Here is a 23,354-nt window from a genome sequence, read left to right on the forward strand (position 1 = left end):
TTCATCATTTTATCGAAGTAAAGAATTTAAAATGTTTCTGACATGGCATCTTGAAAAATATTTATTTTATCATCTTTGTTTAAGAAATGTGAATAGCTTTCTCATAGTGTCCAAATAAAATCTTTTACATGAAATGTTTTTTAGAGATACATTCTTGATCTATTCTCCACTTCAAAATGAGGCACTGAAATCGAACTTTCTCATAATCATTCCAGTGATGCATGTTTTTCTTGTGATCTGAGAGTACAAGTTCGAGTTTGAGTCGAATTCAGTTTATTGTCTTGTGTGCCGAGGTACAGTGAAAAGCTTTTGCTGCATGCTAATCAGTCAGCAGAAAGACATACATGATTACAATTGAGCCATCCACAGTGTATGGGATACACGATAAAGGGAATAATGTGAATAACCGTTTAGTGCAAGATAAAGTCCATTAAAGTCTGATCAATGATAGCCTGAGGGTCTCCTTTGAGGTAGATAGTAGCTCAGGACTGCTCTCTAGTTGTTGGTAGGATGGTTTTATTGTCTGATCACAGCTGGGTAACAGCAGTGCAGGAACCAGCATCGGGGAACTGCCATAAGCGGGGGGTAGGAGGGGGGGGGGAGAAGAACAAAGGAGGATCCGGCATGGAAGAATCGATGTGGGGATAGAATTCAGTTAGAAAATTGGTCACATGAAATGATCAAGGCCAACTTGCTTCCTATATTTATCTGTGCATTCTTCATGGGATCTGCAGACTTTGCCACAGGTAGGACAGGTGAAGCTTGACAGGGCTGGTGAGTGGGTTGTTTAGATTCATTGTATGTTCTTTCTGCTTTTTGCTCCTGGCAATCAAGCGCTCAAATTGGAAAATCTCAAAGTTATTATTACCTTTTGAAATGGTTTTCCACCCGTTTAATCGGATGTGAGCCATGGTCCCCAAATTTTTGAAATAGATTTTGAGGAAGTGATTGAAGTTCTCTGTCCTCCTGGAACTTGCCTTAAATGGACTGCTTGCTTCGCGAATCTGTTGTTACGTGTGCAGACGATGTGGAGGGCTACCTGAGGATAATAAGAGCCTCGGTGGTAGACTCTGGCTTTGGATTGCATGTGCTAGATTTGGAGGATTTTAAGGGGCAATATCCAGGGCTTTGAGATGTCTGCTAAAGGTTATCCATGTCTTGACCTCTGATTTTGTCTTTAACACTTGAATTGCCACAACATACTTTTGTGCGACTATGTTGCTCAATTTATAAAAATGTTATTTGTATATTTTTAGGCAATGCAATACTAGTAAAAGTCATTATGAGTCTATATCTCTGACACATACGGAAAGGCGTGAATCACTACTCCCTGTGGATCCTGAACTCGGTGCTGGGTTTGAGGTCTTGGTCTCGAGCATGATTTGTTTAGGTGGCCTAAAACTATGCAGCCAGTCAGTGATGAATTTCATAATCAATGTCTACTCTCTAAGAGAGTGGTTGAGATATAAGAACTGCTCCTGTTGACTAGAGTCTCATTAGGAAGCTTGATTATTTGAGAGCAGTTGCAAAGTACTGATATAGAATAGAATAGAATAGAATAGAATAGCCTTTTATTGTCATCCAGACCGAAGTCTGAACGAAATTTAAGCAGTCATACATATAATACAATACAATAAAAAACAACAATAAACACATATTAACATCCACCACAGTGAGTCCACCCAACATCTCCTCACTGTGATGGAGGCAAAAGTCTTAGGGCTGCAGTCTCTTCCCTCCTCTTCTCCTTCTGCGCTGAGGCGATACCCCCCGGGCGATGTTAAAACCTGTCCTCGCGGCTCAAACACCGCGGCCCGGGGTAGTCGAAGCTGCCGCTCACCAGACCTGCTGACGCAGCCGCTGGCCCGCGGCTTATGACTTATTTGCTGTCTTTCATCCAGATTACCCAGTCTAACAGGTGCTCTAACTTGTATTCCTACAAGGTCTGTCCTTGTTAATCAGTATTAGTTATGACAGTACCATGTTCCAAGCACTTCATTAAGAGGTGACCGCCATTGTATTTATCTTTGACGTTTTGGGTCGAGAGCCTTCTTCAAAATGGTTAGGGAGAAGGGAAACAAGTGATAGAGATGGTGGTGTGGAGAGATAAAGAACAATGAATGAAAGATACGCAAACAGTAATGATAAAAAACGATAAAACTATAAAAAAGTAAACAGGTAAGCTGTTTATAGGGTGAAAATGAGAAGCTAGTGTGACTTGGGTGGGGGGGGGGGGAATAGAGAGAGAGAGGGAATGCCAGAGCTACCTGAAATGAGAGAAATCAATATTCATACCACTGGGCTGCAAGCTGCCCAAGAAAAATATGTGTAGCTTGGGCCTGTGTGAGTTCCCTTAACTATTCCTTTTATCTGGAAATGTCTGAGGATATCAGAGGAATCACATATGTGAGTGAGAAGGGACTGGATCAGGGGAGAAGGGTTGGAGTCAAGAGATGAAAAATTAAGTTCAGTGGGGCTAAATAAAGGGGCTGTCCCACTGCGGCGACCTAATTGGCGAGTTTAGGAGAGTTTGAAAAAATGTCACGTTGAAGACCTCCTTCGACTATGTAGAAGACCTCCTTCCACCTCCTTCGACTATGTTGAAGACTAGCTTCGACTAGCTTCTGGAAAATTGGACACCGAATAGTGGAGAGTGAAGACGATCTCCTTCGACCTCCCTTCGACTATGTTGAAGACTATCTATGACTACATTCAACTACGTTCGATTACCATCGACTACCCTTGATTACCTACGAATAACATGCTGACCTACTACGACCTACTTCGACTAAACCTACGAGTAAAAAAAGTATTGATTTTTTCCATGGCGACATTTTTAACTCGCGGGCATTTTTCAACATGTTGAAAAATATGCCGCGACCTAGCTGAGGTCTCGAGTACGCGGGGACTACTCTCGAGCATGAAGGAGAGTTACAAAGACATCCTAGGACCTATTGTCGACCATTCTGCGAGTATGAGTCGAGGGCAAACTCTTCTAAACTCGCCTCAGTGGGGCAGGCCCTTAAGAAAAAATGGGAAACAATGGGCCTGCTTAGACAGTCTTGCTTGGGGATCTTGAGCAGAAAGTAATAATAATAATAATAATAATACATTTTATTTATGGGCGCCTTTCAAGAGTCTCAAGGACACCTTACAAAAATTTAGCAGGTAGAGGAAAAACATGTAAGGGGAATGAAATAAATAGTAGAGACATGACTAGTACACAAAGTAAAGACAGAATACAATTCAAAACACAATATGAGGCAATTAATGCACAGATGAAAAGAAGGGGAACGTGGGGCTAAGGATAGGCAGAGGTGAGGAGATGGGTCTTGAGGCGGGACTGGAAGATGGTGAGGGACACGGAATTGCGGATCAGTTGGGGGAGGGAGTTCCAGAGCCTGGGAGCTGCCCTGGAGAAGGCTCTGTCCCCAAATGCGGTGGTTGGACTTGTGGATGGAGAGGAGACCGGCTGATGTGGATCTGAGGGACCGTGAGGGTTGGTAGGGGGAGAGGAGGTCAGTGAGATATGGGGGGGCCAGATGGTGGAGGGATTTGTAGGTGAGGATCAGGATTTTGTAGGTGATCTGGTGGGAGATGGGAAGCCAGTGAAGTTGTTTGAGGACTGGAGTGATGTGATGCCAGGATTTGGTGTGGGTGATGAGTCGGGCAGCTGCGTTCTGGACCAGTTGGAGTCGGTTGATGTAGGTGGAGCTGATGCCAAGGAGAAGTGAGTTGCAATAGTCCAGTCGGGAGGAGATGAAGGCATGGATGCGTCTTTCAGCAGCAGGAGGTGTGAGAGAGGGTCTGAGTTTGGCGATGTTGCGGAGATGAAAGAAGGAGGTTTTAATGACATGGCGGATGTGAGGCTCAAGGGAGAGGGTGGAATCAAAGATCACGCCAAGGTTGCGGGCCTTGGGAGATGGGGAGACGGTGCCGTCGATGGTGAGAGTGGGGTTATTGATTTTGCTGAGTGTGGCTTTGGAGCCTATGAGGAGGAATTCTGTCTTATCGCTGTTGAGTTTGAGGAAGTTATGTTGCATCCAGGTTTTTATAGCTGACAAACAGGAGTTGATATGGGAGAGGGGGGGGTTGTGGGGGGATTTGGTGCCGAGGTAGATCTGGGTGTCATCGGCGTAACAGTGGAAGTCCAGGTTGAAGTGGCGGAGTATCTGACCAAGGGGGAGGATGTAGATGATGAAGAGGAGGGGGCCGAGTACGGAGCCTTGGGGAACGCCTTGAGTGACTGTGGCTGTAACAGAGGTGTGGTTGTGGAGAGAGATGAAGTGGGATCTGTTGGAAAGGTAGGAACGGAGCCAGCTGAGTGCAGAGCCTTCAATGCCGAGGTCTTTGAGCCTGGTGAGCAGGATGTTGTGGTTCACTGTATCGAAGGCTGCGCTCAGGTCGAGGAGGATGAGGATGTTGAGGGAACCAGTGTCAGCAGAGGTGAGGAGGTCGTTGAGGACTTTGAGGAGAGCAGTTTCTGTGCTATGGAGGGGGCGAAAGCCAGATTGGAGGGGTTCAAGTAGGTTATACGCAAGGAGGTGGGAATGAAGTTGCGACGCAACGATACGCTCCAGGGTTTTTGAAAGAAAGGGGAGGTTTGAGATTGGGCGATAGTTAATGAGAGAGGAGGGATCAAGACCAGGTTTCTTTAAGATTGGTGTGACAGCAGCAGTTTTGAAAGCGGAGGGGACAATTCCTTGGGACAATGAGGAGTTGAAGAGATTAGTGAGGTAGGGGCAGAGAACGGGGAGGCAGGACTTCAGCAGGGGAGTGGGGAGAGGGTCGAGGGAGCAGGTAGTGGGTTTGGAAGAGCTGATGAGTTTGGAGATTTCAATAGGGGTGGCCAGGTCAAACTGGGAGAGGAAGCAGTGTGGAGGAGGGGTAAGGAGGTCAGTGGAGATGTTGAAAGGAGGGGCCTTGGTAGGTGGTGGAGTAGATGCTTGGGAGTCGGGTACAGGGGATAAAGATTGATAGATGGTGCTGATTTTATCAGTGAAAAAGTGGAAGAATGAGTTGCAGAGAACCGGAGTAGAGGTAGGGAGAGTGTTTGCTCGAGGCTTGAGGAGGTTGCCCACTGTGGAGAAGAGGGTTCTGTGGTTTAGGCAGGGATCAGTGAATATGGAGGAGAGGTAGGCAGATTTTGCAGCAATGAGGGTATCTTTGTAATCAGTGAGGTGGAGTTTGTAAGCTTCAAGGTGGACTGTGAGAGATGATTTCTTTGTGAGTCGTTCAAGTCGGTGACCAGTCTGTTTCAGTTTACGAAGTGCAGGTGTGTACCAGGGTGAAGATGTGTTGAAAGTTACGGTTCTTGTTTTGAGGGGGGCCATAGTGTTAAGGGAGGTAGACAAGGTGGAGTTGAGATGGTTTGTGAGATCATCAGGTGAGATGGGGGCTGAGTCCAGGGGGAGAGTGGTGGAGAGGAGGTCAGAGAGATGGAGGGGATCAATGGATTTTAGATTACGGAAGGTGATTTCTCGGAGGAAGCGGGGGCGAGGTGTCGGAGAAGGGATGGTGAACCATATAAGCTTATGATCAGAGAGGGGGAAGAGGCATGGATGGAGGTCGAGTACCGGTTGATTTGTGGAGCAGACCAGGTCAAGGATGTGACCTTTGTCATGGGTGGGAAAGGTGACGTGCTGAGTGAGAGAGAAGGTAGAAGTGGGCTCTGTGAAGCTGAGGCACTAAAAGGTTGGAAGATGCTTGCAGCGCCGCAGACCCGACTACGGAGTTGGTACGTTCTCCCTGTGACCGCGTGGGTTTTCGCCAAGATCTCCGGTTTCCTCCCACATTCCAAAGACATACAGGTATGTAGGTTCACAAAAATGCTGGAGAAACTCAGCGGTTGCAGCAGCATCTATGGAGCAAAGGAAATAGGTGACGTTTCGGGCCGAAACGTCACCTATTTCCTTCGCTCCATAGATGCTGCTGCACCCACTGAGTTTCTCCAGCATTTTTGTGTACCTTCGATCTTCCAGCATCTGCAGTTCCTTCTTGAACAGGTATGTAGGTTAATTGGCTTGGTATAAGTGTAAATTGTCCCTCGTGTGTGTAGGATGGTGCTAGTGTGCGGGGATCGCTGGTTGACATGGACTCGGTGGGCCGAAGGGCCTGTTTCCGTGCCGTATCTCTAAACTAAACCAAACTAAAAAATGTCCAGGGAAGATCTCGCATGGAAATGAAAAGGGTAATTGTGTGGAAAACAATGGCTTGATGTTTATCGGTGGAGACATGTTTCGGAAGGAGGTAAGAGGATGTGGCATTTGGCCTCTGTGAAACAGGGTCAGATCATAATAATATTACCCTTATCACCAGAGTTTAGAGTATTGTGTTCAGTTCCGAGCACCATGTTATAGGAAAGATGTTGTCAAGCTGGAAAGGGTACAGAGAAGATCTACGAGTATGTTGCCAGGACTAGAGGCTCTGAGCTATAGGGTGAGGTTCAGTAGGCTGGGACTCTATTTCATGGAGCGTTGGAGGATGAGGGGTGATGTTATAGAGGTGTATAAAATCATGAGAGGAATAGATTGGGTAGATGCACAAAGTCTCTTGCCCAGAGTAGGTGAATCGAGGACCATCAGTGAAGGGGAAAAGATTTAATAGGAATCTAAGGGGTAATGTTTTCACTCAAAGGGTGGTGGGTGCATGGAATGAGCTGCCAGAGGAGGTCATTGAGGCAGGGACTATCCCGGTTGAAGAAACAGTTAGACAGGTACATGGATAGAACAGGTTTGGAGCGATATGGGCTAAACACAGGTGGGACTATTGTAGCGAGGACATGTTGGGCCGAAGGACCTGTTTCCACACTATCACTCTTTAACTCTGACCAGGTTTGATGGTGATATCAGCATTGGTTGCTTGAGTGGATGGCTGCAAGTTGAAAAGGGGGGTAGTTTAGAATGAGTGAAGAGAATGGAAAAAGAAAGGCTGTGAATGTCCCTTTAGTAGATAGCAATGCACAGTTCAAAATATGATATGAGACCAAAAGGAGGGGACTAGGTAGATTGGGAATTCTGGAGAAAGAGATGCCACTGTTGAAGATTTCTGGTTTGGCATTAGAGGGAAGGTCAGGAATAGTGAAAAAACAAGGGTTGGAATTGGGAGTGGGAAAGGAGGGAGAGAAGTGGGGGGTCAGAGGAAAGGGAAGAGGGAGAAAGGTGTGGAACGATATTGGAATCCAAGAGCTGTTGAAGTTTATAGTCTTTGACGTCTGAAGCAAGGAAAAACACATGGACATCAAACCTGTAGTTGTATGATGATAAATAGCTATTCAATGTTTAGTTAATTTAGTTTAGCGATACAGCATGGAACCATGCCATTCGGCCCACCAATTCCATGCCAACAAGCAATCGACGGTACACTAGCTCTACCCTACACACTAGGGACAATTTTACAGAAGCTAATCAACCTACAAACCTGTGCACATTTGGAATGTGGGAGGAAACTGGAGCACCCATGCCATCACAGGGAGAACGGGCAAATTCCGTACATAGAGCACCCGTCATCCTGGGTCTCTGACGCTTTAAGGCAGCAACTGTGCCACTGTGCTAGAGTTTTATTTTTATCGTCTGTTTTGAATAAAAGTTTCTAAATAAAAGTTTTATTTTTATTGCCTGTTTTGAATGAAATAGCAAGGAAAATTAGGATGCAAGAAGCAGAAAATAACAATATTTGGAAATCTGAAATAAAAACAGAAAATGCTGGTGATTTTCCAGGCTGCATCGGTGGAGAGACAATCCAAGATAATATTTCAGGTCGATAACCCTTCAACAGAACATATTGATAATACTTAAGCAGGGGATGAGGTTCTTGCTATTCAGCATTGATATCTCCTCTTAGCATTCTTTGTCCACCCGCTCCTCTTACACCTGCAGGTTTTCAAATCCTGCCTTACAGCTCTAAGACTCTGGGGCTCCCTGCTGCCTTCGGCACCATGGCTTCTGTGGATTACAAGATTGTGGTGTCACCATATTTGCTTGATATGTGCTTTTGGACACTCCCAGACTGCAGGGAATGAAATCTCACTTTGAGGTGATTAATGGCATTTTTCACTGCTGTTCAGGCACTCTGATCCTCAATGCTTGTTTGTAGTCCAAACTGATGTAAACAGCCACAGAAGTAGACGCTATCTTTGGTGTAAACCAGCATCTGCAGTTCCTTCCCACACAGTAGAGGCTAACACAAGCTCACAATTTATTGGAGTAGATTTAGGCCATCCGGCCCATTGAGTCTACTCTCTGCCTCCTAATCCCATTTACCTGCCTTCTCCCCATAACCCTTGACACCCATTCTAATCATAAGTAGAATTTGTCTATCTCTGCCTTAAAAATATCCACTGACTTGCAGGCAGTGAAGAAAGCGAATGGCATGTTGGCCTTTATAACAAGAGGAATCGAATATAGGAGCAAAGAGGTTCTTCTGCCGTTGTACAGAGCCCTAGTGAGACCACACCTGGAGTATTGTGTGCAGTTTTGGTCCCCTCATTTGAGGAAGGACATTCTTGCTATTGAAGGAGTGCAGCGTAGGTTTACAAGGTTAATTCCCGGAATGGCGGGACTATCATATGCTGAGAGAATGGAGCAGCTGGGCTTGTACACTCTGGAATTTAGAAGGATGAGGGGGCATCTCATTGAAACATATAAAATTGTTAAGGGCTTGGACACGCTAGAAGCATGAAACATGTTCCCGATGTTGGGGGAAGTCCAGAACCAGGGGCCACAGTTTAAGAAGAAGGAGTAAGCCATTTAAAACGGCGACAAGGAAACACTTTTTCTCACAGAGAGTGGTGAGTGTGGAATTCTCTGCCTCAGAGGGTGGTGGAGGCAGGTTCTCTGGATGCTTTCAAGAGAGAGCTAGATAGAGCTCTTAAAAATAATGGAGTCAGGGGATATGGGGAGAAGGCAGGAACGGGGTACTGATTGGGGATGATCAGCCATGGTCACATTGAATGGCGGTGCTGGCTCGAAGAGCCGAATGGCCTACTCCTGCACCAATTGTCTATTGTCTATTGACGGCCTTCACAGCCCTCCGTGGCAATGAGTTCCACAGATAAACTACCCTCTGACTAAAGTTCCTCCTCACCTCCTCTCCAAAAGAGCACCCTTTAATTCTGAGGCTATGACGTCTAGCCCTAGACTCTCCCGCCAGAGGAAACATCCTTTCCACATCCACTCTATTTATGCCTTTCATTATTCTGTAAGTTTCAGTGAGGTCCCCCCCTCAACCTTCTAAACTCCAGCAAGTAGAGGCCCAGTGCCGTCAAACGCTCATCATCTGCCAACCTACTCATTCCTGGAATCATTCTTGTAAACCTCCTCTGGCTCTCCAGAGCCAGCATATCCTTCCTCAGATATGGGGCCTACATTTGCTCACAGTACTCCAAATGCGGCCTGACCAGCGCCTTATAGAGCCTCAGCATTACATCTCTGTTTTTGTATTTCAGTCCTCTTGATATAAATGCTAGCATTGAATTTGCCTTCCTCGCTATCAATTCGACTTGTAAATTAACTTTTTGGGAGTCCTGCACCAGCACTCTCAGGTCCCTTTGCGCTTCCGATTTCTGGATTCACTCTCCATTTAGTAAATAATCCACGCCTTTATTCTTATTACCAAAATGCATGACTCCGCACTTTGCTGTACTGAATTTCATCTGCCACTTCTCTGCCCCCTCTGCGAACCAGTCCAAGTCCTTCTGCAGTGTCCTTGCTTCCTCTACACTGCCTGTCCCTCCACCTATCTTAACATAATCTGCAAACTTGACCTCAAAGCCTTCCATCCCCTTATCTAAATCATTAATTTATAATATATTATATAATTAACACTTGTCCTTCAATATCCATAAGACCATGTCATAGGAGCAGCATTAAGCTATTCGGCCCATCGAGCCTACTCTGACGTTCAATCATGGCTGATCTATCTTTCCCTCTTTCCCTCTTAACCCCATACTCCTTCCTTCTCCTCATGGCCGTTGACACTCTTACTAATCAAGAACCTGTCTATCTCAGCTTTAAAAATAGCTAATGTCTTGGCCTCCAGAGCCGTCTGTGGCAATAAATTTCACAGATTTGCCACCCACTGGCTAAAGAAATTGCTCCTCATTTCCACTCTAAAGGTATGTCCTTTTATTCTGAGGCTGTGAATAAAACTCCAGCGAGGACAGGCCCAGTGCCATCAAACATTCATCATATGTTAATCCAATCACCCCTTGGATCATTCTTGTAAACCTCCTTTGGACCCTTTCCAATGCCAGCACATCCTTCCTCAGATATGTGGCCCAAAACTTCTCAAAATTCAAAATCACCAGTGCCATACAAAAACCTGGGCATTACATACTTTTATATTCTAGTCCCCTCAAAATTAATACTAGCATTGCATCTGATTTTCTTACCGCCTTACCAACTGCATCACAGTATGGTATGGCAACTGCTCTGTCTCCGACCGGAAGGCATTGCAGAGGGTGGTGAAAATTGCCCAACGCATCACCGGTTCCTCGCTCCCCTCCATTGAGTCTGTCCAAAGCAAGCGTTGTCTGCGGAGGGCGCTCAGCATCGCCAAGGACTGCTCTCACCCCAACCACGGACTGTTTACCCTCCTACCATCTGGGAGGCGCTACAGGTCTCTCCGTTGCCGAACCAGCAGGTCCAGGAACAGCTTCTTCCCGGCGGCTGTCCCACTACCCAACAACGTACCCCGGTGACTGCCAACCCCCCCCCCCCCCCCCCGGACACTTATTATTATTTATTCAAATCATTTGCTATGTCGCTCTTCCAGGGAGATGCTAAATGCATTTCGTTGTCTCTGTACTGTACACTGACAATGACAATTAAAATTGAATCTGAATCTGAACTTGCAAATTAACATTTTGAGAATCCTGAACTAGCACTCCTAAGCCCATTTACGCCTCTGCATATCTGAATCCTCTCTCCATTTAGAAAGTAGTTTGCACCTTTATTCTACCAAAGTACATGACTGTACACTTTGCTATGCTGAATTCCATTTGCCACTTCTTTGACCACTCTGCCAACCTGTCTGTCCTGCTGACTCCCTGCTTCCTCAACAATACCTGCCCTTCAACCTATCTTCGTATCATCCATAAACGTAACTACAAAGCTATCAATTCCATCATCCAGATATTTAACATATCTGGATGTATATATACATAAAGTAGCAGACCCAACATGGACTTCTGTGGAACACCACTAGTCACTGGCAACCAACCAGAAAAGGCCCCCTTTAATCCCGCTCTTTGCCTTCTGCCAAAAAGCCAGTCCTCTATCGGTGCATGTACTTGCCTGTAATACCATGGTCTACCTTGTTTAGCAGCCTCACATGCGGCAATTTATCAAAGGCCTTCTGAAAATTGAAGTATCCTTTCCTCAAGAGATAAATGGCTTTGAGATAAAGATAAGGAAATATTTCCTTAAAAAATGTAGCAAATACTCTGTTTTATTGTCTTTTTACCTTATTCCTTAACTTATTTCCACATGATTACATTCTATGATCGCTCTTGTTTCAGAAGTCCAGCAATATCTGGAGGGGTGCTAGGAATCAACCGACATTATTTCCAAAATATCGGTGCATATGATCCTGGAATGCTGATGTGGGGAATTGAAAATTTGGAACTATCTCTCAGGGTAAGATCAAATCATTTTGTCATTCTCTCAAAACTGAATGATACATGGATGCATAGTCATTTTGGCAGACTGATCTGCTTACATATAGCAGCAACTAGGAGGTTAACCTTTGATTCATGACAACTCCGGGGAAGTCACCTTGCATCTCAGAGTAATGTGGCCACTTTGTGTTGCATTCAAGTTTATTGTTAAAAAACAGTACCATTAAATTGGATCAACTAAAGCCATTTTTATGTGCACACTGCACATAAATACAACTTAGCCTGAGTTAGATCACACACGTGACTATTTCTTAGTAAAAATGCACATTTTAGGAAACTGAACTGTGCACTTCATTGAGCATACCTGATGTTTTTCAAGCATTGGTCGTACCCTTAATTATGTCACCAGGCATGCATTGCCTATTTCCTCCCTTACTGATGTGAATAGGGGCTCAAAATTGCATCTTCAATCTTTATGAACAAATCACAGAGGTTGTATATTTGGTCAAAAAGACAGGGCCTTTGAGGAATATAAAACAAACAGGAAAGAATTACAGGGAATCAGATGGACCAAAAGACACCATGAAATGTCATTGGCAAGTTGAAATGAAAGAACATTTCAGTGCTTTTTTATGTATATATTAAAAGCAGGGTAATTAGGGAGAAGGTATGACCATTCAGAGATAGAGGGAATTTATGCTTGGAGTCAGAGGATTTAGGTGAGGTACTGAAAGACGACTTTGCAACAGTATTCACCAAGGAGAAGGACATGGAGGATAGTTACGTCTGTTTGTGGTATACTAATATGGTAGGGCAGTTTGAGATCAAGAAAGAGGTGATGTTGATAAATCTATAGGACCTATCCCAGGATATTAAGAAGAGATTGCAGGGACCACAATAAAGATCTTAGTATCCTCTGTAGCTCCAGGCAAGTCCCAGAGGACAGGAGATTGCTATGGTTGTTCCTTTTCAATAAAGGGAAGCAGCGGTAATTCAGGAATTATGGGCTGGTGAGCCTCACTTCAGCGGTAGGGGAGCTTATGGAGAGGATTCTTCGGCATGGGCTTTACTTACCTTTGGAAGAGAATATGATAATTAGGTTCCATCAGCATTACTTTGTCGATGGAAGTCGCATATTCCTAACTTAATTGAGTTCTTTGAGGTGTTGACAAAAGTGATTGATGAGGGTAGGGCAGCAGATGTTGTCTATATGGATTTTATTAAGGCATTTGATAAAGTCCCTGATGGTAGGCTGATCCAGATGATTACGATGTATGGCATCCAGGGTAGTTTGGATTCAGAACTAGCTTACCATAGAAGACAGGATAGTCATGAAAGGGTGTTATTTTGGTTGGGCATCTGTGACCAGTGGTGTTCTGTAGGGTTCTGTGTTGGGACTTCTATTGTTTGTGATATATATGAACGATTTGGACGTAAATGTAGAAAAGTCGGTTAGTAAGTTTCCAGACCACACAAAAATTGATGGTTGTGGATACAGCGGGATATTGGTTTGCACAACTATAGGCAGAGAAATAACTAACAAAGTTTAAACCACATCATTGTCATTTAAACCTCATCATTGTTTAAACCACAGCACAGGACTGTGCACCCCACAAATGTTCTTAGATATGGTCCCAGAGTGGGCAAGATTGGAGCACATGCTATTGGGGGTAAGGTACTGACATGGATAAAACATTGATAGACAGATAGGAAAAAGAGTAGGGATTAACAGGGCCCTTTCAGAATGGCAGGCAGTGACTTGTGGGGTACCGCAAGGCTCGGTGCTAGGGCCACAGCTATTTACATTAATCTGGAGGACAGAGGATCTAAGGGGGTAGAGGAACTGAAAGAAATTTTCATTAGGCGAGAAATAGTATTGGGTAGGCTAATGGGACTGAAGGATGATAAATCCCCTGGACCTGATGGTCTGCTTCCCAGGGTCCTCAGGGAGGCGGCTCTAGAAATAGTGGACGCATTGGTGATCATTTTCCAATGTTCAATAAATTCACGATCGGTTCCTGTGGATTGGTGGATAGCTAATGTTATCACACTTTTCAAGAAAGGAGCGAGAGAGAAAACGGGGAATTACAGACCAGTTAGCCTGACTTCGGTGGTGGGAAAGATGCTGGAGTCAATTATTAAAGAGGTAATAATGGGGCATTTGGACAGCAGTAAAAGGATTAGTCCAAGTCAACATGGATTTCTGAAAGGGAAATCATGCTTGACTAATCTTCTGGAATTTTTTGAGGATGTGACAAGTAAAATGGATGAAGAGGTGCCAGTGGATGTAGTGTATCTAGACTTTCAGAAGGCCTCTGATAAGGTCCCGCACGGGAGACTGGTGACTAAAATTAGAGCACATGGTATTGGGGGTAGGGTGTTGACATGGATAGAAAATTGGTTGGCAGACTGGAAGCAAAGAGTAGGAGTGAACGGGTCCTTTTCAGAATGGCAGGCAGTGGCGAGTGGAGTGCCTCAAGGCTCAGTGTTGGGGCCGCAACTGTTTACCATATATATTAATGATTTGGAAGAGGGGATTAGGAGCAACACTAGCAAGTTTGCGGATGACACAAAGCTGGGTGGCAGTGTGAACTGTGAAGAGGATGTTAGGAGGTTGCAGGGTGACCTGGACAATTTGAGTGAGTGGGCAGATGCGTGGCAGATGCAGTATAATATAGATAAATGTGAGGTTATCCACTTTGGCGGCAAAAACAAGGGGGCAGATTATTATCTCAATGGGGCTAGGTTAGGTAAGGGTGAGGTACAGCGAGACCTGGACGTCCTTGTTCACCGGTCACTGAAAGTTGGCGTGCAGGTACAGCAGGCAGTGAAGAAAGCTAATGGAATGCTGGCTCGAAGGGCCGAATGGCCTCCTCCTGCACCTATTTTATATGTTTTTATGTTTCTATCTCCTCAATTTCTATTGTTTGTGATGGAGAAGTGGCCAGGTGGGTAGTGGAGGAGGGCCCAGTCTTTGCAAACTGGAGCCAGGCTGTAAGTAGGTGTGAAATGGGATTGGAGAGGAATGTGTGGGGGAGTGGTACCTGGGTTATGTTTCTGTCTTTCAAACCTGACGATTGCCCAAGGAGTGGGGGTTTTCCTCTTGTAACTGCTGATTTCTTGCACGCCGTTCCACACTGAAGAAGAGTCACTAGCTGAGAAATTGCTCCTCAACGTTTCAGAGTACCTTTCCTTGGCAGCTCTGATTCTTCTTCTCAGCTTGTACTTGGCCTGCCTGTAGAGGTCTGCATCCCCGCTCCTATAGGCCTCATCTTTAGACTGGCGGAGCTGCCTGGGTTCTGCTGTAAATCAAGGTATGTCGTTGTTGAACCTGATCCGGGTCCTAGTGGAAATGCAACTGTCCTCACAAAAGCTGACACATGATGTCGTGGTGTCTGTATATTCATCGAGGCTTGTGGTTGCATCCCTGAACACATTCCAATCCGTGCAGTCAAAGCAGGACGACTGTAGGTTTTCAATGTCCTCGCTTGTCCAATGTTTTTCATTGTTCTGACCACAGGCTTAGCAGATTAAGTTTCTGCCTGTAGGTCAGAATAAGGTGAATGAAACAATGATCAGAGAGTCCCAGAGCCGCACGGGGAGCAGAGCGATATGCGTTCTTAATTGTAGTGTAACATTGGTCGAGTGTTCTCCCGTCTGGTGGGGCAGGTAACGTGATGTCTGTATTTTGGAAGCTCTCGGCTGAGGTTAGCCTTGTTAAAATCCCCCAAAACAATAACCATGGAGTCCGGGAAGTCACTCTCTACTCTCATTACCAACCAAGGTTGCAACCAAGGTTGCTCTAGGGGAGCGGCCTTGTCGAAGGAAGTGCCTTGTGAGAAAAGTGCAAGTCTTTGCCTTGTGAGAACAGTGCGAGTCTTTGGCTCAAGAGTCTTTGGCGAGGAGGCTGAGGAGAGGAGACTAAGCCAAAAGTTGGAGAGGACGAGGTGCGGTGATGATATGATGGGTAAGCTGATTCAGTGTGAGGCTTGCAGGATGTGGGAGGTCAGGGACACTGATGGTGTATCTGGCTGCTACACCTGTGGAAAGGTTCAGCTCCTGAAGCACCGTATTGGAGCACTGGAGAAGCAACTGGATGACCTCAGGATCATCCGGGAAAACGAACGTTTCCTGGACAGGACCTACAGCGTGATCGTTACACCGAAAATACCCGAAGAGAGAAGGGGAGTGACGATGAGGAAGGGAAGGAAGCTTGTAATACAGGAGACCCCGGGGGGGATATACCTCTTGAAAACAGATTCACCCTCTTGGAAACTGTCGGGACAGAAGACACTGCAATTACGAGTGTGGGACAGGTCTTCGAGTTAAAAGGTGATGATGAGGCAAAGCCGAAGAGACAGACGTCAGGCAGAGCCGTGGTGGTCGGGGACTCCATCGTGAGAGGTACAGACGGGTTTCTGCGGTAACAGGCGGGAGTCAAGGATGGTGTGTTGCCTCCCTGGTGCCAGGATCCAGGACGTCATGGGCCAATTGCAGAGCATCCTCAAGGGTGAAGGGGAGCAGCCGGAAGTGGTAGTGCATGTCGGCACAAATGACATCGGGAGGAAGAGGAAAGACATTCTGCATTGTGACTTCAGTGAATTCGGAAGAGGGCTGAAAAGCAGGACCTCCAGGGTGGTTAACTCTGGTTTGCTTCCAGTTCCTCGTGCTGGTGAGGACAGGAACAGGGAGATAGAGGATCTAAATATGTGGCTGTGGAGCTGGTGCGGTAGACAGAGATTTGGATTCTTAGACCACTGGGATCTGTTTTGGGGGAAGGTTGTATTGTACAAAAAGGACAGGTTGCACCTTAACAGGAGGGGGATCAGCATTCTGGCAGGCAGGTTTGCCACTGCTGCATGGGTATGTTCAAACTAAATAGTGGGGGGGAGGAGAAAAATGAGATATAAGGATGGAGTTAAAGGGAAAGAGAATATAAGAAAAGTTAAGAAAGACACCAGATTTAACGGGCAGAAAGCTCAGGAAGGGATAGGAGACTATGGCCAAGTGAAAAAGGAATCGGTGTGAAGAATGAGGGGAGTAATTGATTAAAAGTATTATATATTAATGCACGAAGTATAAGAAACACAGTGGTTGAGCTTGAGGCTCGGTTAGAAATGGGCAAGTATGATGTGGGAATTACAGAGACATGGCTGCAAGCAGGGGCGGAAAACCCGGGGGGGCCAGAGTGGACACGTCCCCCCCCCATGTTTTGAGAGGTGGGGGACATCCCCCCCAAGTTGTTGTCATCCGGATTTTAAAATCTCCGCTTTCCGCGAGACAGTGGAGGTGGGACTGCTGATCGAGGGCGTCGATTGGACGAGAGAGACGTCGGTCAGCAGGCAATGGGGGCGGGACATGATGATTCAGCGCGATCATTGGAGGAGGGTGGAGTGGGGGGAGGGGGAGTGGGACTGAGGATAGAGCGCGGTGTTTGGTGAAGGGAGACGTGGCGCAGACCTGCGCCTCATCCGCAGCCAGGATCGATCCCGGCCGGGTCTCCGGCGCTGTCCCGTCACCACCCGAGTACCCCCCCACGGGTGGCCAGAGAGGTCGGAAGTCAGACGAGAGCTGTACCCCCAGGCCCAGAGCCAGCGCAGAGAACCAGCACTAAACCCAGCTCAACTCTGCCTATCCCGCCAGGTTAATCTGCCTGGGCTTGCGGGAAATGCAGATTAACCTGGCGGGACAACATTTCAGATTTCAACATGCAGGTAGACTGGGAAAATCAGGTGGGCACTGGACCTCAAGAAAGGGAGTTTGTGGAGTTTCTCTGTGATGGATTCTTAGAGCAGCTTGTACTGGATTTAGGGTTGTGTAACCGGATTTTATAAGGGAACTCAAGGTAAACAGGAGCTATCAGGAGGTAGTGACCATAAAATGCTAAGTTTTAATCTGCAATTTAAGAGGGAGAAGGGAAAATCAAAAGTGTCAGTATTACAGTTGAACAAAGGGGACTATGGAGCCATGAGGGAGGAGCTAGCCAAAGTTGACTGGAAAGATACCCCAGCAGGGATGACAATGGCAGGTATTTCTGGGAATAATTCAGTTCATTCCAAAGAGGACTAAAGGTTCCAAGGGGAGTAAGGGGCGACCGTGGCTGACAAAGGAAGACAGTATAAAAATAAAAGAGGAGTATAACATAGCAAAGATGAGCAGGAAGCCAGAGGATTGTGTAACTTTTAAGGAGCAACAGAAGATAACTAAAACGGCAATAAGGGGAGAAAAGATGAGGTACGAAGGTAAGCTAGCCAAGAATATAAAAGAAGATAATAAAAGCTTCTTTAGATATGTGAAGAGGAAAAAATTAGTTAAGACCAAAGTTGGTCCCTTGAAGACAGAAACAAGTGAATTTATTATGGGGAACAAGGAAATGGCAGACAAGTTGAACAGATACTATGGATCCGTCCTCACCAAGGAAGACACAAACAATTCCCCTGATGTACTAGTGGCCAGAGGATCTATGGTGACGGAGGAACTGAAGGAAATTCACATTAGGCAGGAAATGGTGTTTAGTAGACTGAAGGCTGATAAATCCCCAGGGCCTAATGGTCTGCATCCCAGGGTTCTTAAGGAAGTGGCTCTAGAAATCATGGACGCATTGGTGATCATTTTCCAATGTTCTATAGATTCAGGATCATTTCCTGTGGATTGGAGGGTAGCTAATGTATCCTACGTTTTTAAAAAAGCGGGAGAGAGAAAACAGGGAATTATAGACCTGTTAGCCTGACATCGGTGGTGGGGAAGATGGTGGAGTCAATTATCAAAGATGAAATAGCGGCACATTTGGAAAGCAGTAACAGGATCAGTCTGAGTCAGCATGGATTTACAAAGGGGAAATCATGCTTGACTAATCTTCTGGAATTTTCTGCGGATGTAACTAGGGAAATGGACAAGGGAGAGCAAGTGGATATAGTGTACCTGGACTTTCAGAAAGCATTTGATAAGGTCTCACATAGGAGATTAGTAGGCAAAATTAGAGCACATGGTATTGGGGGTAGGGTGTTGACATGGATAGAAAATTGGTTGGCAGACAGGAAACAAAGAGTAGGGATTAACGGGTCCCTTTCAGAATGGCAGGCAGTAACTAGTGGTGTATCGCAAGGCTCAGTGCTGGGATCGCAGTTATTTACAATATACAGTGGCTTGCAAAAGTTTTCATACCCCTTGAACTTTTCCACATTTTGTCACAGTACAACCACAAACGTAAATGTATTTTATTGGGATTTTATGTGATAGACCAACACAAAGTGGTGCATAATTGTGAAGTGGAAGGAAAATGATACATGGTTTTCAAATTTTTTTACAAATAAAAAACTGAAAAGTGTGGCGTGCAAAAGTATTCAGCCCCCCTGAGTCAATACTTTGTAGAACCACCTTTCGCTGCAATTACAGCTGCAAGTCTTTTGGGGTATGTCTCTACCAGCTTTGCACATCTAGAGACTGAAATTTTTGCCCATTCTTCTTTGCAAAATAGCTCAAGCTCAGTCAGATTGGATGGAGAGCGTCTGTGAACAGCAATTTTCAAGTCTTGCCAGAGATTCTCAATTGATTTAGGTCTGGACTTTGACTGGGCCATTCTAACACATGAATATGCTTTGATCTAAACCATTCCATTGTAGCTCTGGCTGTATGTTTAGGGTCGTTGTCCTGCTGGAAGTTGAACCTCCGCCCCAGTCTCAAGTCTTTTGCAGACTCTAACAGGTTTTCTTCCAAGATTGCCCTGTATTTGGCTCCATCCATCTTCCCATCAACTCTGACCAGCTTCCCTGTCCCTGCTGAAGAAAAGCATCCCCACAGCATGATGCTGCCACCACCATGTTTCACAGTGGGGATGGTGTGTTCAGGGTGATGTGCAGTGTTAGTTTTCCGCCACACATAGCGTTTTGCATTTAGGCCAAAAACTTCAATTTTGGTCTCATCTGACCAGAGCACCTTCCTCCACATGTTTGCTGTGTCCCCCACATGGCTTGTGGCAAACTGCAAACGGGACTTCTTATGGCTTTTTTTCAACAATGGCTTTCTTCTTGCCACTCTTCCATAAAGGCCCGATTTGTGGAGTGCACGGCTAATAGTTGTTCTGTGGACAGATTCTCCCACCTGAGCTGTGGATCTCTGCAGCTCCTCCAGAGTTACCATGGGCCTCTTGGCTGCTTCTCTGATCAATGCTCTCCTTGCCCGGCCTGTCAGTTTAGGTGGACGGCCATGTCTTGGTAGGTTTGCAGTTGTGCCATACTCTTTCCATTTTCGGATGATGGATTGAACAGTGCTCCGTGAGATGTTCAAAGCTTGGGATATTTTTTTATAACCTAACCCTGCTTTAAACTTCTCCACAACTTTATCCCTGACCTGTCTGGTGTGTTCCTTGGGCTTCATGATGCTGTTTGTTCACTAATGTTCTCTAACAAACCTCTGAGGCCTTCACAGAACAGCTGTATTTATACTGAGATTAGATTACACACAAGTGGACTCTATTTACTAATTAGATACATGACACCATGTATCATTTTCCTTCCACTTCACAATTATGCGCCACTTTGTGTTGGTCCATCACATAAAATCCCAATAAAATACATTTACGTTTGTGGTTGTAACGTGACAAAATGTGGAAAAGTTCAAGGGGTATGAAAACTTTTGCAAGCCACTGTACATCAATGATTTAGATGAAGGGATTCAAATTAACACCAGCAAATTTGCAGATGACACAAAGCTGGGTGGCAGTGTGAACTGTGAGGAGATGCTATGAGGATGCAGGGTGACTTGGACAGGTTGGGTGAGCGGGCGGAAACATGGCAGATGCAGTTTAATGTGGATAAATGTGAGGTTATCCACTTCGGTGTAAAAAACAGGAAGGCAGATTATTATCTGAATGGTGTCAAATTGGGAAAAGGGGAAGTACAAAGATCTGGGGGTTCTTGTTCATCACTCACTGAAAGTAAGCATGCAAGTACCGCAGGCAGTGAAGAAGGGTAGTGGCATGTTGGCCTTCATAACAAGAGGAGTTGAGTACAGGAGCAACAAGGTCTTTCTGCAGCTATTCTAGTGAGACCACACCTGGAGTATTGTGTGCAGTTGTGGTCACCAAATTTGAGGAAGGACGTTCTTGCTATTGAGGGAGTACAGCTTAGGTTCACGAGGTTAATTCCCGGGATGGCGGGACAGTCATATGTTGATAGAATGGAGCTGCTGGGCTTGTATATACTGGAATTTAGAAGTGTGAGAGGGGAATAGGGGATCTTATTGAGACATATAAGATTAATAAGAGATAGGACACGCTAGAGGCAGGAAACATGTTCCCGATGTTGGGGGAGTCCAGAACAAGGGGCCACAGTTTAAGAATAAGGGGTAGGCCATTTAGAACGGAGATGAGGAAAAACATTTTTACCCAGAAAGTTGTGAATCTGTGGAATTCCTGCTGTGTTCCTCCAGCACTTTGTATTTTGTTCAATCTTCCATCCCCATCTGCTTCAAGGAAATCACCATAGTTTTAGTCCCCAAGAAAAGAAAGCGTCATGTCTCAATGACTGCTGCCCAGTGGTTCTAACATTGGCCATGCTTTGATTTTCAGACTTAAGAACAGCTTCTTCCCCACTACTATCAGCCTCCGAAGCCAATTGCCTCTTGCACACCCCTTTCCCAGAGGTTCTGCAATGTACTCTTGCTCTTAACTCTACCTCTTTCAGTTGTGACATTATTGCACTTTAGTATTTTATTTGTACTACAGATTGCATTATAACCTTTCATTCTGTCGTTTTGCATTTGTTGTGTATTTATTGTTATCTATCATTGCCATATATTGTAATTATAAACTTCATAAGAACTAGGACTTCTGTTCAACGGTGGTGTATATGATAATCTGTCTAAAATAAACTCATTTGATTTCTCTGGAATTGATCACCAGATTTGCAGAATGATAATTAGCGAATTCAGTTTAATTTCATCTCGGAGATTGCTGGCATTCTGTTGAATGAGTGTTCATACAAGAATTTCCATCAACAATACACAGGGGCTTATGTTGTTTCCATCAATAATAAAAGATAGCAGGAGCTAAGTAACTATCCTGCGTTTTTGCCCCTCTTAATAACATGCCAAAAAATTATTAGTCCCAAAAATCTGAAGACTGAGGCCCTACAAATTGAAAATTGCTGCAAATTATATCGATGTACACAAAAAAAGGAAAAAAACATTGTGGATTATATTAGATATTAAAACAGGCTGATTTTACCAACTGGTGGAATTAATTTAATTTGACAATATTTTCTAAGCCTTCTTTCCAAGCTACTTTACTGAACATATCCCTAAACAGGGTTACAGGGTTTCCTTTATTGTCATTCAGACCGAAGTCTGAACGAAATTTCGTGCCTGCAGTCATACATACAATACAATAAAAAACAGCAATAAACACATATTAACATCCACCACAGCGAGTCCACCTAGCTAAACAATTATTTCTTTAAGTCTCTTGGGCCAGAGAAATCAACTTCAGTTCAACTGATCAAAATTGATGAAATCTTTGTGTTGTCAAACACAACTGCATGAATTCAATAACAGTGGCTCGTTCATTCACCTTAGCTATTTACTGTAGGAAGTTACTTTCGCTAAGAAAACACCTGAAAATAATAAATCACCGATCCATCTGTTGTATTGATTTGCAGGGAATTGTCTAACACTGACTTAATCACAGTATTTTACATATGAATCTTGATTAAGCCAGATGTTGTGACTCCATTGGTTGAATATTTTGTATCACATAATTCCTGTTTATGGTCATCCATGATTAAATTATTTCCCATTGTTATATTATGAATTCAGTGAGAAGGTTATAGTCAAGATAATACTGGTTATGTTCAATGGTTTCAAAGGATCTACTATCCACAGACAATATACTTGCCATGACCAGTAACAGCAAGAGTATGAAGGTCTTGCTAGAACAGTATAAACCACCAGTTGGGCCCATAGCTTGGGTCCTACACTAGCCACCTCATTACAGGAAGGATGTGACCACACTGGGAAGCGTGCAGAGCAGATTTGAGGATGTTACAAGGGCTGAAGACATCCTTATGAACAGAATCTGATGTGAGAGTATTGGAAGAGAGGATATTATGGATATATTTACATGAGGTGGACAAGATTGAGGCCTAGAAAGGTGAATTATAACTAGGCAATTGGTTGAAGGAACTAAGGGGAATTTGCGAGAAATATGTGAGAATGGTGGGGATTGGAAATTTACAGCCCCAATATATTGGGGATTTAAGAAACTTAAATCCCTAATATATTTAAATACTGAAGAAATCAGAAGAAGGGTCTCGACCCGAAAGGTCACCAATTCCTTTTCTCCAGAGATGCTGTCTGAGTCTGACCCGCTGAGTAACTCCAGCTTTTCGTGTCTTATCTTCTATACATTAAATACTTCTTGATTGAGCATATGAATCGCAGTAAACCTTTATAGGTTCTATTGATTTTGAACTGGGAAGCATTATTAATCTAAATAGATTTATATTTGGTATAAGGACTGGGAATGATGGAAGGTCTTTTGGGCTCTGCTTTGTATGATCTTGTGTAATTAACTACAATTCATATTACTCCTGTTTCTAACTTCAATTGGAAACATGGAAGTAAAAATCAGAAAAGCAATAAAACAAAGTTCAGATTCATTGTCATATGTTTTACTATTTTGAGTAAACTCAATAATTTGACCCAGTTTCATAAAGAATTTTAACCTTTTCATTGATTGTAA

General features: G+C 44.6%; 1 protein-coding gene across 2 annotated transcripts in view; it reads left to right on the forward strand.

Moving 5' to 3' along the window:
* The window catches only part of galnt15 (polypeptide N-acetylgalactosaminyltransferase 15), a 102,223-nt gene that overhangs the window by 61,658 nt on the left and 17,211 nt on the right, over positions 1–23,354 (forward strand). For both annotated transcript variants that reach the window (XM_033050837.1, XM_033050842.1), the window contains exon 5: positions 11,519–11,636. In XM_033050837.1, coding sequence (XP_032906728.1) covers positions 11,519–11,636 — 118 coding nt within the window. The remainder of the gene's footprint in view (positions 1–11,518; positions 11,637–23,354) is intronic.

This window comes from Amblyraja radiata, chromosome 2, assembly GCF_010909765.2.
Source record: "Amblyraja radiata isolate CabotCenter1 chromosome 2, sAmbRad1.1.pri, whole genome shotgun sequence".
Lineage (NCBI taxonomy): Eukaryota > Metazoa > Chordata > Chondrichthyes > Rajiformes > Rajidae > Amblyraja > Amblyraja radiata.